The sequence below is a fragment of the Cyprinodon variegatus genome, unplaced genomic scaffold (assembly GCF_000732505.1).
Source record: "Cyprinodon variegatus isolate N-32 unplaced genomic scaffold, C_variegatus-1.0 Scaffold268, whole genome shotgun sequence".
NCBI lineage: Eukaryota > Metazoa > Chordata > Actinopteri > Cyprinodontiformes > Cyprinodontidae > Cyprinodon > Cyprinodon variegatus.
Genome location: NW_015150721.1, coordinates 428047 through 445013, shown reverse-complemented (window position 1 = coordinate 445013; position 16967 = coordinate 428047). Strand labels below are relative to the sequence as shown.

Below are 16967 nucleotides of genomic sequence, written 5' to 3'. Positions count from 1 at the left end.
TTTTTATAGCCGAAGTTTATTTAAAGAAGATTTTTTCAATGCAAAATGTTTCTATATATTTTTTTTAACAATTTTTATATATTTACTGCTCTAAGTGGGCCGCTCTGTCAGCCGCTCTGTCAGCTAAAGGCCTGTTTTAGAGTCTCTACACTCCAGTTAACGATTAATCAATTACTAAATTAGTTTAAGATTATTTCAATAATCAATTAATCACGATTAATACGATAAATTGGTTCAGCCCTACAGCATATATAGCTTAACTTAAAGTGCAACAAAACTTAAGCTGTGAAAAAGGCACACAACAATGAAAATGTAACACACTAAATGTTTGCAGCTAGCAGTATCACACAATAAGCCAGTTCATCAGTTATGACATCTAAGAGCAAAAAGTGATGAACTGATGTCCCTCAGCGATGAAAGCTGAAGGAGTGAAATAGTGAAGAAAAATCCTGATTTTCCAAAAATGTTCATAAACAGAAAAAAATCCACCGTACATTAAACACACAGCCAGAGTGACAACAAATGGTTAAGATCAGAGATTACTCTGTTAAAATGGTCTAGTCAAAGTCTAGAACTGAATCTAACTGAAATCCTGTGATATTAAATCTCTAACACCAGAAATACTCACAGCTATGATGACACCTAAAGGCTGATCTCAAAAATTGCAAACATCTTATTTAGTTATTTGTAACAAAAAATAAAAGAAAATAAAGCCCATCATCATCCCCTTTATGATGTCATCCTACTTTTATGTGATATTCATATGAAATTCAAATAAAATATATTAAGATTTTATGGTTAAATTTGACAAAACATGAACAAAGTCTGAGTGTTTGGACTACTGAGCTACTAAACACATGATGAGCAAAAAGCAAGTTAATTTGTTAATAAACACTCACGCAGAGAGCATGGAGAAGCACAGCCCCATTCTTCCTCTGCTCCTTCGTAAAGATGTCCTCAGGAAACTCATGGATAGCTGTAGGGAGATTAACATTATTTATATAAATAGAACAAACACAGCATTAGCATTTGGTTACATCACCAGATAAGGTTTACATCAAGAACCAAAGATAAATGCTTCTATTATGCTTATGATCAGATATTTCACTGGATTCCTGAAACATTAAACAACTAAAGTAAAGCTTGGCTGTTCCCTTGCCATTGCCAAATCCAGCCTCGAGAGTGTGGTGCAGCTCTAGTTCACATCTCAGCGCGGTGCTGGATGAATTTAAACTACAGCGCAGCGTGAGGCTATTAATAGCTCCTTTGCTGTGTGAGACAACAATGAGCCGACATGCTCACAATAAGCGCGCTGTAGCTGTGGAGATGCACGAAGGCTACATGGATTAGGACCGGGTCCCTTGTGATCTGGGATATGAGATCTGCTCTTTGACACTGCAGCAGTGTAGAATGAAAGTAGGGAGGCCATATGGTCCCGAGGAGAGGACTTTAATTTGGACATGTTCAGAGCGAACACATAAGTTCTTTTTGTGGATCCCTTTTAATACTAAAGGGTTGAAACGGTTTTTGCTTCCTGCGATGGATCTATTTTTGCGTCTGCTGCTGTTGCATGATAGTGTCTGTCCAGTGCTTCATCTGTAAGGAACATTTCTGGGCATCTCAATCCAAAAACACAGCCTGAATGACGAGGTGCGGTGAGGGTCTTCTGAAGAGGCCTGTTGAGCTGATCAGCTGTTAAACATCTGCGCTTCCCCTCGTTTTTATCACCTTCCTTCCCTCCTCTCTCTGTCCAGACACAAACCCTCGGGTTCTACGGTCGGGAAATATCACAGGACTAGCTTTGGATGGGCACTTTAAGGGGTTGCTGTGGTGAAGGTAGTTGCTATGGTGGACCTCTCCCAAGGGGCAGCTTTTTTTTGTGATGGGTGCCGGTACAAAGCCAAAGGCTAGCTGACTGCATCAATAATGAGAAAGGGGGAGGTGAATATATTTTTTCCCATAGCAGAGTTTTATGAAAATAAAAAAAAAATAGAAGAAGTGACAGCAGCTTTGGACTGAAATGTCTAAAAATATTTATTTTTCCTTACAAATCCTCTGGAGACATCTGAGAGAGGGCAAGTGAGGCAGAAGGAGCACAAAGACAGAAGATTACAGAGCAGAAAGTGAGCTTTGCAAAAACTCTTCTGGAAACATCAGGGTTGGAGCTGACAGTACATCTGCGCCTCCTCAAATCAAACTAGATCAGCTCCACAGAGTCACATATTTACCCCAAACAAGGCAACATTTGCATGAACCACCCCCGTGTCTCTCTTCCTACAAAGGCTTTCTGCAGGATAAAAAGATGCTCGCACACGTCGTCCACCTCTGATCTCATCCTGCCCCAGATTTAACCGCGACTCACATGCCACCTTCACATTCTCACAAAAGCTGAAGTATAGACAGGTGATAGAACAACTTGTTCTAAATCACACTAGTTAGAAGCTATCCGTAATAAATGCTGTTTTATGCTTTTCCTGACTGGACTTCCTAGAAGGCAGAAGCTGAAACAATTGTGACTGAATGAAACCATAAACTGCCTCTAAAACAGCTCTGAAGCACCTCAGTAAGACTTGGATTAGGGGATGCAAATTAAAAAGATTTGTTTCATTAAAAAAGGAAATAAATATTGCCTAAATTTAGCAGCAAACCTAAAGAAGAAAACAGCATTGAAGAAACAGCATATCATGAAATAAGTCCAGGATATCAGATACTAATAATCATTGTTGTCAATGTTCCATTGTTTCTATTGCAATAATAAAGTAAAAATCACAAAAGCATGATACCTCCAGCTTAAATATAAAAAACTCTGTATCAATATCAGCGATACTGATTATGTATTTAAAAGGTATAAAATTGATAAAAAAATTCCCAGTATGGCCGACCTCTATCTAGCAGCACGGAGACATTGGCTGGAAGGCTAAACGGCCAAAGCCACACTCAGTGGCCGCCCACCAAAGTTTGGTTCCAGCCAAAGCCATAGAGATAAGAGAGTTCTGAAAACTTCATTGGTGACAATGGGCAATTCTGCAAAGAGAAATGTGGAGCACAGATCTTACATTTCTATAGACATTAGTAAACAACAGGAAAATAGGCAACAGATCTTAAATATCACATGACGTTCTCTGCTTCTACCTTAAGTAGAAATAAATAAAGAATATCCTTGCATGTAACCAATAAAACAGTTTATTTGTTATATGCAATATGAATATAAGAGGTAAGTATCTATAAGATCTACATCCACTTAAAACCTGTTATGTTAGTAGGAAATTATATTTAGGTTGCTTTACTCATCTTTGATCTTTTAAACAAAATGTTCACATCTATAGATGTCACATATGAGTCAACTGAATATGACTGAAACAGGCATTAGATTAAAAAAAAACATTTCACATTGCTAACAATAGATCTGATACCTGGTTCAGATATCAGTGATTTTATATTGGTGATCCATTCCAGTGCACTTCAATTAAATTAAATTCATTTTATTATTATAGCACCAATTCACAACACGTCATCTCAAGGCATTTTACAATTCAACCGGATCATACAGTCAGATTGATTCAAAGTTTTCTATCTAAGGAAAACCAGCTGATTGCATCGATTCATTGACGCAAAGGCAATCCCTCCTTATGGAACTGTTATTTCTTTCTTTTTCCTGCTTATTTCTTTATAAATAATACTAAGTACATTCATATCTGTGTTATGTCGTTACCTTTTTTTTTTTTTTTAGCATTTTTATGTCAAAGCTAGAGCTTAACTCACATGGCAAAATATATGGTTCATTCATTCAACAGTTGAAAAAGAGCGGATATCGGCCCATACGCTTGGCCCAGGTGTCGTATCAGATTGAATAAAACTGGATCGGGACATTGCTAACTAACAACAGGACTATAATATGAAGTACAACCTCTCAAGCTTTTTCTTAATAGTTGTGTATTTTGTGAAATAATTACCTTAAAGCTACAGTGTGTAATTTTCAGCGACATCTAGCGTCCAGTCTGCAGACTGCAGCAACATGAACATCTCCCCCCCACCGCTTCTCCCCCCCAACAGTACGGCGAGCGTTACGGGACAAAATGTCTTCCATGACGTCCGCATCACTTACCTTCTCAAGTGATGAGGCTTGTTTACATAGATAATTTTAATACTGCCATCTATTGTTCAGTACCGTCTCAGTTCATCTCTCTCAACTTGCCGTAGTGACTTTCGAGCGTAATGGGCGATCTCGCAATCGCTAGTTTGTTGGCTCTGCGCTGCCGTAGCGCAAAGATGTCTGCCTCCATGGCTGCGAGACCCGCTCCTATGTAATTATAAATAACGAATTCTAAGGCAACGCAAATATTAAGGTTAAGAGGCTGAGCTCGTAGATGATGATAAATAACATAGTTATGTAAAATATATTACATTTCTGACTGTATATCCCTGTAATTATTACACACTGTAGCTTTAAGTATTGAATCTGTCCCAAATCTACAGGTATTGAGAATTGGCTAAACTATTGGATGCCCTAGAATCATAACTCGTTTGGTCCTATCTCCAGGCTCTGGTTCTATTCAATCACAGAGAAAAGTTAAACAGTTGAAGAAACCATGAGAAACCGCAACAACTTGTGCTTTTTTTTATGCTCTCACTGTTCCTCTTTCATGGATTAAATTGTGGATCCTCACAAAACAACAGTGATAGTTGCAGCTACGACTGCAGCCCACCGTTCTGCTGAGTTCTGGGCATCTATTGCTTTTCTCAAAACTATATGTCCCACCCACAACCCTAATACTGCGACGTCATTGGCTGACCAGTTTTGATATACAACAATTGAAAAGGGAGCAGGACAAGATCAATTCTTGTGTGTTTGTGAACCAAATATCAAATAAATTCAGCTTAAAGGCAATGTTACAGCTGTTTGACAGCTAAAGGTCCAATCTTTGTCTGGTAAGCGAACACAACATACCCTGATGATTATTGTAGCAGTCCTGCAAATTTTTCCCTACAAATATAGAGTTTTCCATATTTTCATTTTTTAGTCAACATCTGAAAAGGGGTGAATTAATCAGTCAGCCCTGATTTCCTTATTTTTCTAATTCCGTTTCATGTGAAAGAGAATTTATTCCATCATCTTCTCCTTAAAGGACTGGAGATCCTGTACTTGTGCATGTGCTTTTAGAACAAGTTAGCATTGATTCGTTTAGTCTTATTCTATTAAATAATATTGGAAAATTAAACGTTTATTGGGATTTTCTAACATCTGACAGTGTGAGCATAAAAAACAGAAACTTTCAGCTAATTGAAATCAGCAGGTCAGGCTTTATCACCTCTATTTCTGGAAACTTCAATACAATTTTTAACACTGAATCTGACATTAGTGGGCCTTAGTTCTGTAGGTCTCACAAATAACAGAACAAAAAAAATGAAATTAAGTTCTAGAGTTTTGTAGGGTCACCAAATACTGTACATCTGGTATGTGGACAAAATTAGAACTGCTCTATTTAAAATTGAAGAGTCAAACAATGCATTAAAAGTATTTCCTCATTCTGTGTATTTTCGTCTTAAATCTCCCCAAAATCTAATAAGTTTCGTTGCTTTGTTTGTTATTTTACACCTGTCTAAAGCTAAAACTCCCTGAACAACCTGTATAAAGTTAATGCATTTGAAAGAATGTAAATAATCATTCCTGAGATCTTGCCAAAGAAAGATAAAGCTTTGAATTATATAAAAATCTGCTGCTACAACAGCGCTAAACAGTCTACCTTGTAACAAGAGTGAAACATCTTAAAAGAATGGAGAAAGAATGAAACCCGTCAAAACTTAAAACAGATCCCCTTCTGAAACCAAATCAGGGCACTGTACTGGTTTTATAAACAAAACCATAAAACATGAGCAGTAACCCAGATTAGCTCAATATACATCATTAATCCTGCCACTGCTGGTTTCTGTTTACATGTTCTGTGTTTATCACTGTGTTATAATGGCTCGGCTCAAGTTTGTGCATTTTTTTCCTACAGCATGGAGAGAGGATGATGTTTTCTTAGTGAGGAAATAATCATCGCCACACGAGTAAAGGGCAGAATACAGACACTTAAATTAAAAAGTGAGAATGGTTCTCAGCCTGTCAATGTCTCCATGTGTGAACTGTACCTATATGTGATGGGGATGGGGTGAGTTCACACATCCCAGAGGGAAAACTGCATCATCAGACACAGATTTGGTGGAAAGGGTAAAAGGACTGAAATTAAAAATAGCTTATCAACCATTAAAATAATAATCTTTTTCAGGGCAGGACTAACAACAATCAGAATCTCCTTATGCTTCAATTTTCATTCATTAATTTGAAGCTAAAATATTTCATGTTTACTAGTATGATTTGTTGTTTTTTTAAACTAATACAGAAATGTGTTCCTTCCCAGCTTAAGGAGGAAAACTATGCTTTAAACTATAAATTGACTTAATAAATCATTTTTTTAATAACTAGATAACCAATTTCAAACTTGTTCCTGCTCATGTTAGAGACGCTGTTTTTACTGAAAAAATATCTTTAAAATAGTTTTTTATTTGATCCTACAACTAAAACATTATTTGATCAGCAGGCTGACACCATAGTAATTCATCACTGATGCATCTATAGCCTATTGTCCTGTATTTATTTTGGGCCAGAAGTTCCCATGCTGTTCGGTGAAACTGAAATCAAGCGCGTCCATGCAAAATGGGTCCAACCTAACAAACAATTGATGCGTTATATTCATGATGGATTTTATGGATGCTCAAAGGTAACAGGCATTAAGCTCAACTTAAGACACCCATGGCAACTCCATGTAAGGGTAAAAACAAAAACAGAAATAAAAAGTTATGCCAAGTATGAGCTACATACAAGAATGAGGAGAAGAGTGCAACGGTTCTGTGCTTTTGCCACAGGTGGCAGTGTCATTATAAAACTCCATCATGCTTTTTTTTTACTATTTCTAACATAATTCAATGCGATTCCAACAAAGTGTTTATGGATAACACTAACAGAAAACAGCTTTACTGTTTCCTCTTTGCCCTTAAAATCGATTAGTTGCTGTGTTAGGTAGGGGTGTGCTAATACAACTTTTTTTATTTCCAATAATAAAAATAACGATACCAATACACCAGCTTTGAGTATGGACCAATACCAATATCAACACGACACTAGTACTTTAATTATTTATCTTGTAATGTGAAATGTCAGCTAAGGCTTAATCAAACAGAAAACAAGAGTCGATAACAACAGGAATGAGATTTAAAAAATTTTCTGCGTTTTTATTTGCAAGATAATATTGGAGATTTTGAATCCGGTTCCAATAATAATTATTAGACAGATTTCTAAAATGGATATCAGAATGTGAAATGCCTCTTTTTATGCTATGAGTTTAGCAAATACAGCAGAAGGGTTTGCTGGGTAACTATTTGAGAATGCCTGCTATAAAATCAGATACAGCACATACACGTCAGAGACCAGAAGTCAGGAGTCTGTTTAACCCAGGAATCTAATTCTCATCATGTAAAAATGTCTGGCTAAGGCCGTATTAGATCGGTAGATCCCTCTACTTTGTTAAATCTTTTACATTTTAACAACAACATCTCATTATTTATTGTTAATGTTTATTCTGTTGCAAACTAGTAGATGGAGATATACATATTTTTGGGATGTATCCAGACCAGGGTTAGAGTTTAGGAATCAACAGCATGTAGAAAGCATTTTAGCCCTCAGTCCAGCTAAATAATATAAATATGTTAATGTTTAAAGCTCCTTAAAAGATTTTTGTAAAAGAACATTTTATTCTGATTATTACAAATAAAAAACATAATTGAATTTCCACTGAAAAACATGTTTTTCAGTGGATGATTTCCTATTTAAGACAAAGGCATCCAGTTTGTGACCAAAGTTGAAACAAATATATAATGTATTGGTAAAAATCATCAAGAACATCAATAAATTCTAATCCAATTAAAAAATTCCTACTTGATATTTAAAACTTTGGCCAAAATTATAAAAATGTGATACAGAGTGTCTGAGGAAGGACTTTCACTTCCAGGGCTGAAGGATGAAGGCCCAAATTTGTAAATTATTCGTACATGATTACAATTAAATTAAATCCAAAATCTCAATTGAATCTTTGGTTTAATGAGCTAATGGGGTATGTACAACATGTCTCTGTGGAAAAGTTGGAACATTCATAGTTTAACTGCTGATAAACCTGCTCTGTGTGTTTTGGAGTAAAACTGTATCTCTGTGACCAATAATGCTTTTTCCTTATGAACTGCCACACTAAAGCTTCTCTTAGATGGTGTTGTGGGGAAAAAAGTATTCAACTATTTACTCCAGTTAAATAAACGAAGATAGATTGATTTTACTCGGTCGGCACTTTATTTTTACCTTTGGAAAGAGAGAACAGTTTATCACATGGCACTCATTGGAGAGTAATCAGCCGTTCTGCCTGGGCAGCGTTTGTTCCCCCTTACTTACAATAATGGAAAGTTGTCAGAGTCAAAACAAATTACAGACACTTTGGTTAAACAGTAACATGTTATGAATAAACCTTGAGAAAGAATCTGGTTTGTTATGAGAAGAAGGTATATCTTGTCTAAAAACACCCTCACACATGAGAATTGTGTGGCCTTGCAGGTGAAACAGGCTGAGTGAAAACTTTCTTAGTGAGTAAGCATAAATTAATATATGAAATAAGAGAAACTAAATTATCCGACCACATTTGCCAATATACTTTGTTAATTTAGTTATTTCCAACTTCCTGAACAAAAACACAAAATTGAGTGAACTTGAAAAAAAATGGCCATAATGTGAGGACTTTAAGGGACAATCTGATCATATAATTTCCATGTAGTGCATTCCTCGTAAAGCCTCTGCGGTACATAAGAGCTCCAATCATATCTCAGATCAAATTCTTTAGAAACACGCTGCTTTGTGAGGAGCAGAGCTCTGTTAGGCTGGAGCGGAGTGGAATGACAGGCAGTGGGGGGGTATGGGATGAAGCTATCTATCTGAAAGTCTGCAGGGCATGTTAGAATCAAGCTAAGGTACTGACTGTCAGATGAAGTGTAGGCATATCACGCTTCTACCAAACTGAGGCCGGGTGTCTTCACAAACACGGCATCAGCTGCATTTTTCATGAGGATTTAAAAATATATATATTTCACCCAGGTGTATATTGTATATTCAATTATGCGTTTGCTCTTTGATTCCTTTTGCTTTGAGGTGAACCGAAAACAAGGCTGATGAGCCGACAGCAGGGCTTCAATGGAAAACACGGAACATTGTGTACTCTGCTGTGACAGAAGAGAATAAAATAAGATCAGAGGTAGATCTTTACCATCAGACACAGAAAAAAAACACAGCCAAAACAGAATCAGTTCAATAAAACATGATTGCAAACCCTTTAAATCTAAAAGCCAATCCATGAATCAGATTAATTAACACCTACAAAACTGTCCTGATGAAGGAAACCTAAAGACGGTTTGAGGGCAATCTGTCTGCCAGTTTCTCAACACTTTCTCCCAAAATTCCCCTAAAACATGGCAGTGGAAAAATACTATTCCCAGCCGACTGTCTCTTGCCAAAATAAACAACATAACAAATCTCAACAACAACACACACTGCAAACTATTTAGTTCATTTACATCCTTTAGATTCTTGACCCCCCCCACCCCAAAACCGCTGGTCTATTTTTGGTTCTTCTCTCTCTGCACTTTTAATGCTTGAAAGACAGAATTGTCTGGGTTTCAAAATTTAGCATTCAGTTGCCTAGTAACAGCGGTCTGGGAGACTTGTCAGCCGGAGCCGGATCGCACCGTCTCCATCCTGTTCAGCAGCGGAGAGATAAATAGAGAGAAAGAGAGTCTGTGGCTGGACGTTGCAGAGCAATCCCCTGGATAATATCCCCAGAGGTCCGGGTGGGCTTTTTAATCACACCACAGATTACACAATCACTGTCAGATGGCCTGGTGAGGAACCTGAGGCTGGAGCCATGCTCGCCGCGCCATCTCGTAGTACCTGTCCAGCCTTTTGTTCACTTCCTTGTCTCCTGTGTATTCCCTTGATGAAGTATCGACGACTGTGTCTTTGTAGGAGATAATGAGGCAGATCTACTGGCAGCCAGCAACTCAATAAGGTTTAAGTGTGTTATAAGGATGTAGAATGTAAATGGGTGCACAGGGCAAAACTGGAGACATGAAGTGGTTCTCATCCTTTTTTCATGGGTCGGGGTAAAACACCTCTTATATAATCTCAGAGGTAGACCTGCTGAGGACAGAGGAAGTGCATTTCAGTGCATGGGAAGTGGGATTTTTGGAGTGCATACTTGATGATAAAATGATGAAACAGTTTTGAATATATTGTATTATTATTACTCCTCACAGCATTCTACAAGGAGTTCAGGTTTTACTGTACATCAGCCTTAAGAGGAGTCCTGCTACAAGAAATGGGTATCCTGAAATAATCTATTGTGTTACAAGTTTAAATTTTTTCACATCTGGTTTAAGCCCTCTGCTCAGTGGTCAGAGGCAGTTTTCACACCACTCCCACATGGTTCCCAACCCACTGGTGGACGGCCTCACATCATTTGTTTGGTATAACCCCTGCCAGGTCACACAAGGTGGAACCCCAACCCCAGGCCTCACCAACGAACCCCAACCCCAGGCCTCACTTTGCTTTCTTGAGCTGAGATGACTCAGACATCTGTTTCGGATGCTGACCTGGACGCTTCCCTTGAAATTATCTAGAAACCTAGTCATCAACTAGACAAACACAAGAACAACCCACTCACAAAAATTTTAAATAAATGAAAACTGCAGTTGAAAGATTTGGGGGATAAAAATGCTAAATAAAAGTAACTTAAAAAGCAGGATGCACCCCAAACCTTCTACTACATACCAGAACCTTCCATCCCACAGAGCAGTAAGAGGAATTTGGTTCTGGTTCTGATTTGTTAATATTTTTTGTTAATCTGTGCATCAGAAAGAACAAGCTGGTAACTTCACATGTACATATACTACAAGGATGTTTCATTATTTAAATAATATTACACTTTTTGATATTAAAATATATTTCAAATACCTGTATCAATAATAATTAAACAAGAAAATGCTCAAGTTTTCACCAGTTGATGTCAGAACCTCTTTGGTGCAGGCGTGTCCTTTGCTACATAGTTTTTTTTTAATTTATTTTTTTATTGAAGCTTTATAACAAAGTTGCACTTTTACATCTCATAAGCCAACCATTGCAAAAATATCTAAAATAATAATAAAAAAGTAAACAGTCTCTGATTTATATTTCCAAAGACAAGCAGAATAACATTAAATTAAATACAAAGAATAAAATAAGAAATGTTCAATTGAGTCATATGAGATACTTCTCAGAAGGTTTTAGGTCTTTTCATAAGTTAAGTTTTCAAAAAAATAATGTATTTTGTTCCTTTGGAAAAATAAATTCTGTTTAAATTAAAATATCATTGATACAGAGCTCATCACTTTAAAACCTTTAAAGTAAAATTCCTAATATTTTGTTGTTACAAAATAATGATGGAAATCACAGACATGTTGCACTAAAAACTGTTACCTTTTTAAAATATCTTTTTTGTTTACTAATTTTTTGCATACTTATAACTCATAGGTTACCAAATGAAATTATCTGTTTATATACTATTAACAAACCTGAATATAGACTTGCAGAAAAATCCAGCGTTTTAATCCATTTAATGGATTAACCATGAGAGTAACTAAAAGAATACCTGATTATCATAATAGCTGCAGCTCAACTCTAATGCAACTGTAACATATTTTTTGCAGAATGCACAAACATATTAACATTCATTTTTCTTTTCTACTGATAAAGGTGGGCTCATGAATTTTGATGAGGCAGCTAAAGAGGACTTAATGAATATACATCCTGTACAGCAGGGTTTTTAAAATGTGGGAGACTATGCTCCCCTCCCCCACTTAAGATTATTGCGCTTATTTCCTTTTAACAATTTTTGTTCGTTTAGAACAAAACCAGAACCAGAACAGTTGGAGAGCATTTATTCAATATTCTGCATTTCTTTATGTTGTTTTATTTCTTTTTTATGAGTTTTTTAACCTCCAACTTGTTTCCAAACAGCATGAACGGGACGAAGTCCACATGCCTAAATGCAATAATGTTTATATGTAACTGCAGAGGTGTGAGTTCTAACAACCCAACAAAGTTTATACAGAGAACCAAATTCTTCTCTTTTTAGAAACGTTGCATATAAATGCTCTATGGCTTATTTTTTCCTATCTCTACCCATACAGGCATGTAAGCATTAATTTAAAAAGTCTGGATGTGACAAAAACTTTTACTGTAGTTGATAGAAAAGTTTGACTCACTGCTGCAAACAGCAGAGCAGAAAACAGATTGTTATTTGTATTCAAAATAAATCTTCCAAAAAAACAGTAGCATTTGTGATGACGTATAAAGATAGAAAACTGTTCAACTTTATGAATTTGATTTACAGTAGCTCTTTTGTCATATTTGAATAATTTTCCACAAAACACCGGTCAGGTTTCCCCATCCGTAATATTTTCCTCCTTTTTATTTATTTATTTATTTTTTATTCTTTATTAATGCAGAAGAAGTGCATTTAACCCTTTAAAGCCCGATCCAAGAATAAAACAAAACAGAAAATTACTTTTTTTTGGTTTGAATTCCTTATTTGGCCTTTTAACAAAATATGTAAAAAGAAAAAACAGAAATACATTTTTGATATTATTAATTTATTACTATGCGATAAGTCAAGATAATTTTTTGTGTAGTCTTCTGCCCTCTGTTATCAGGTATATCTGATGGTGTACAATAGGATTTTGAGCAAAGTTTTTACCATTAAATTATCCAAAAGGTGTCAGATGCAAAACATTTCAGAAACCGTATGTATCAAATATGAAACATTTGGCATTACAGGGTTAACTGGTTAAAGGTAAACTGATTTTATCTTTAGCAAGAGCAACAGACAAAGTTTCTTACTCCAGCTATGTAGGTGGCAGTAACGACCTTAATGTGGGAGGAGAGAGTCGCAGCTAGCAAGCAGATTTGCATATGCACTGTTCCAAACAGCTGTAGTGTTGTGCATCAATCGACTTCGAACAAAAAAGGTTTCAAAGCAATAAAAATTAAAACAATGACACCCTGGAGCCAAACATGTATATATGCTTGCAGGGGGGTAATACATATAGCCACATAGCCTTACTTAGAACTGACTCTATTAGGAGTGTGAATTGGCAAGAATTTGGTGACATGATGTGTATCACAAAACGTGTCACAATACGATTTATACAGTAACTAAGAAGACATTTAGCGATTTTTATGACTATACAGATATGAGTAACCTCAGGGGATCTGGTTGTTGCTATGCTGCAGATGGTACAGAGCAGCTGAATAACAGGCGTTTGGGCTGTGCACTGCAAACCAGCTGGTGGTTTAGAGGAGGAAATACGGTGCTCAAGTACAGTACACGGTACACGTGCTGCACATAGGTTATGTGTGAGACAGCATTTCATTTTAAACAGTTAAATTATTTACACTAGACCAGTAATATGGAAATATACATAAACTACACTTCGATTAATTGAGGGTCTAATTTTAATTTAAATACGCTCCGTTAAAGGAAGAAACAGGAAAACAATATCTGGTGTCACAGTTTTTCTTGCATTGTAAAGTTTGCCTTGTACTTTGCGCTTTTTCTACAAAATCATATAGAAAACCTAAAGTAGTTTATTCAGAAGTTCTTTCTAGGTGTGACAAACCAAAATATACAATTTTGAATCAGTTGACATAAACATAAAAAGACATAAACTTTTAGGTGATCAAAACATGGTATCTATTACTGGTAATTTCATAATTTACCAATATATTGGGTAGTAGCGGCCTAGTGGTTAGGGCATAGAGCTTGGAATCCTGAGGTTCTGAGTTTGAGCCCCACTCCCACAGACTGCCACTCTGGGTCTCTGAGCAAGACCCTTAACCCCACACTGCTCCCTGGGCGCCATACAATGGCAGCTCACTGCTCCCCAAGGGGATGGGTTAAATGCAGAGGTGAATTTCTCCAATGTGAGATCAATAAAGTTCAATTATTATTATTATTTATTCTTATATCACTGATTTCATTACTATCACATATAGCGGAAGCTCTTCTCTGGTCAGGAACCCACGTACTTTTCAACAACTGGTGTGTAAATTTCCATATTCGTGAAAACACACATAAGCCGCGTTTGAGTCATGTTCTGTAAGTGAGTCTGCAGTGTTATAAAAAGTAAGACGATGATATGGATGTTTACCCGTAAATATTTTGTTCATTTAAGTTCAATTCCGCCGTATTTTGAATCAAAACCAATATATCATAGTATAAAATATCATAATAGTTCACAAAATGTATTTTTTTTAAGGCCCTAAAATCTAATGTGAAGAGTCTTGTCATTTATTTATGTTTAGGGAACTTAAATAGATTTTATCCAACAAAAAATAAATAAATTAATAATGATTAATAAAAAAGATCAGTTCAGTTCAGAATTTTTTTGGTTAAAAAAGTTTGCTTGAGTAAATTGTTTTGTTTTGCAACCAGTGTTGACTAAGCTAAGGGTTATGATGTTAACCAATAATAAAAATCTATAGTGGGTAGTTTAAATGTAAACATTGACCTCATCTACTCATGTCCATCTTTTAGATTAGTTTGTTAGCACTGCATTAATAAAACACATGGCGTATAGGCTATATGAAATGAACACCATTTACTGCCCCTAATAATGTCGATCTTTCATTTCCTAATACCAATATATATATATATATATATATATATATATATATATATATATATATATATATATATATATATATATAAAATGAGGGAAAATGTGCTAGCTCTGCACTACTCTGGTAGATAGCGCCATGGAGACCTTTTGCTATGCGCTGAAGCAATATTTCTGTAGTTGAGGCAGTCACAGTGGAAGACGTGGCCTGACTTAAACCCCACATGGATTGTGATAAACATATACATAACTTTGTTCTTAATAATCTATACATTTCATTTTGACAAATGATAAAAATATGGAATATAGTGATATTGCAATATTGTGATAATACGCATTGCAACCAAAGTATAGTGACAAGTATGGTATTGCAACACCCAGGCCAATACTCTATTCATTGCTGCTATTAATTATACATCATTATATTAGTCATCTTGCTTTCAGAAAGGGTTTAGGGCATCCAATAGGGACAGACCTACCGACACAAAGGGGGTGCAAACATGCAAAAATTTGAAGAGCCAGTAATTGCTAGGAATTAGCAGGATTTAGGCAGGGGGAAATTCTTGTTTTTATGCAGCATTTCATATTTGTGTGAATGACGAAAAAAGTTAAATCATATTTTTTTATATATAACATTTATAATATACCTACAAGTCTTTCAATGATGAGTGACATATGGAACTAAATGACATATTTAAGCTGAAAAAGGTAAAACTGTAGGTGTTTCGAGACCATAGGAAGGGGAAGTTAGAAAAACAAGAACAAAAAAAAAAAGTTTCAGGAAATATTTTGGATTTGAGCTTCAACTGGACAAAGATAAATAGATAATATAATCCAATCAACATTATAAAATTATATATGAATAAAAAGGGGGCTATTTAACACTGCTGCAGCATTTTCTTATGTTTTTTGTATATTATGCAAACATGCATACACATGTGGTCACGAAAGAAAATGTTTCTCTCAAATCTGCCATGACGCAGCTTGACTTTATTTACTGTGCACATATTCTCTCAGGTTTCACACCCCCCCTCCCACCAGGCAGTGGGATTTAGATGAAGTGAGATCCAGTCAAACCATTTCCACTGATTATTTTTAGCCCAACCTAATTTGCATAAATTTCAAGAAGAGTATTCCCAGCTTACAGTGTAGAGTCAGGTTTCAACAATGCCAGGGTGTGTTGCATTCACAGCAGCCTTTTGACTGACAGGCAAATATTAGCAAAAAGATAAAGCAACTCCAAATATTATAGATGCAAAATTTTATTTGGACAGTACTTTAACAGAAGTTATTATGCTGTAGTATTAGTTTCTTATCTACTGTTTGAAATGTAGTTTTTCTATTTCAATTTCTAATGTAGGCTGTGATAAATGTGGCTCATGTCAGCCTGGGTACATAATAAGCCTGGGAACCACAGGAACATAGGTCACTTACGGTTGCCTGACTCAGTAATGATTTTATGAGGAGCAATTTGAATCCCTCCTAGCTTTATGAACAGCTCCAGGGCTCTGCGAGAAAAACAAAGTAACCGTGCATCTGAAAAATCAGATTACCTGAGAAAGAATTCAGACTTTCAATCAACCAAGCCGCCTTTTATGTGGGTTTTTTTTTGTGCCATGGAGTATTTTCACAATCAAGACACTGTAACAAACAAGTACTTTATGATCTTTCAGATGACATACAGAAAATACACACAGATTTCTGCCTCGATTCTTTCTTTTTCTTTTCAAACCTTTCTACGTAATACACTTCTTTTAAACTCTGGACAAACACCCTTACCTTTTGTCAAACACAAATAGAAACATGTATATTATTGGTGTCATTTTATTGCAAAAACTTTACTGGAAGAATATTTTACACTGTCTATCACCTTTAAAGAGTGTGTCTTCTGACTGTACTACATGTTTTTTTAATAAATAAACCCCTTTAAGTCGGCCTATAGTCCTGTACTGCTCAAGATCAACTCTCTGTTTCACAACCCAACTTCACACAAGAACATTAAAAGATTGAACATGAAGATGTTTTATAAGCTGCCTTACATTATTCTTAAAATTGCAAAAGATAATATTTTTCTTGATTTAACTTCCTGATTGGACTTACAGTTATTTTTATGTGTTGGAACTTTTTTTTTTTAACATCCAATTATAGTTAGACCAATACATCTGTCATAAAGACATATATTT

General features: G+C 35.9%; 1 protein-coding gene across 1 annotated transcript in view; it reads right to left on the bottom strand.

Moving 5' to 3' along the window:
* Positions 1-16967, bottom strand: part of LOC107089843 (sodium/potassium/calcium exchanger 3-like) — a 58458-nt gene that overhangs the window by 13617 nt on the left and 27874 nt on the right. Inside the window, exon 4 of the mRNA XM_015382847.1 lies at positions 900-976. Coding sequence (XP_015238333.1) covers positions 900-976 — 77 coding nt within the window. The remainder of the gene's footprint in view (positions 1-899; positions 977-16967) is intronic.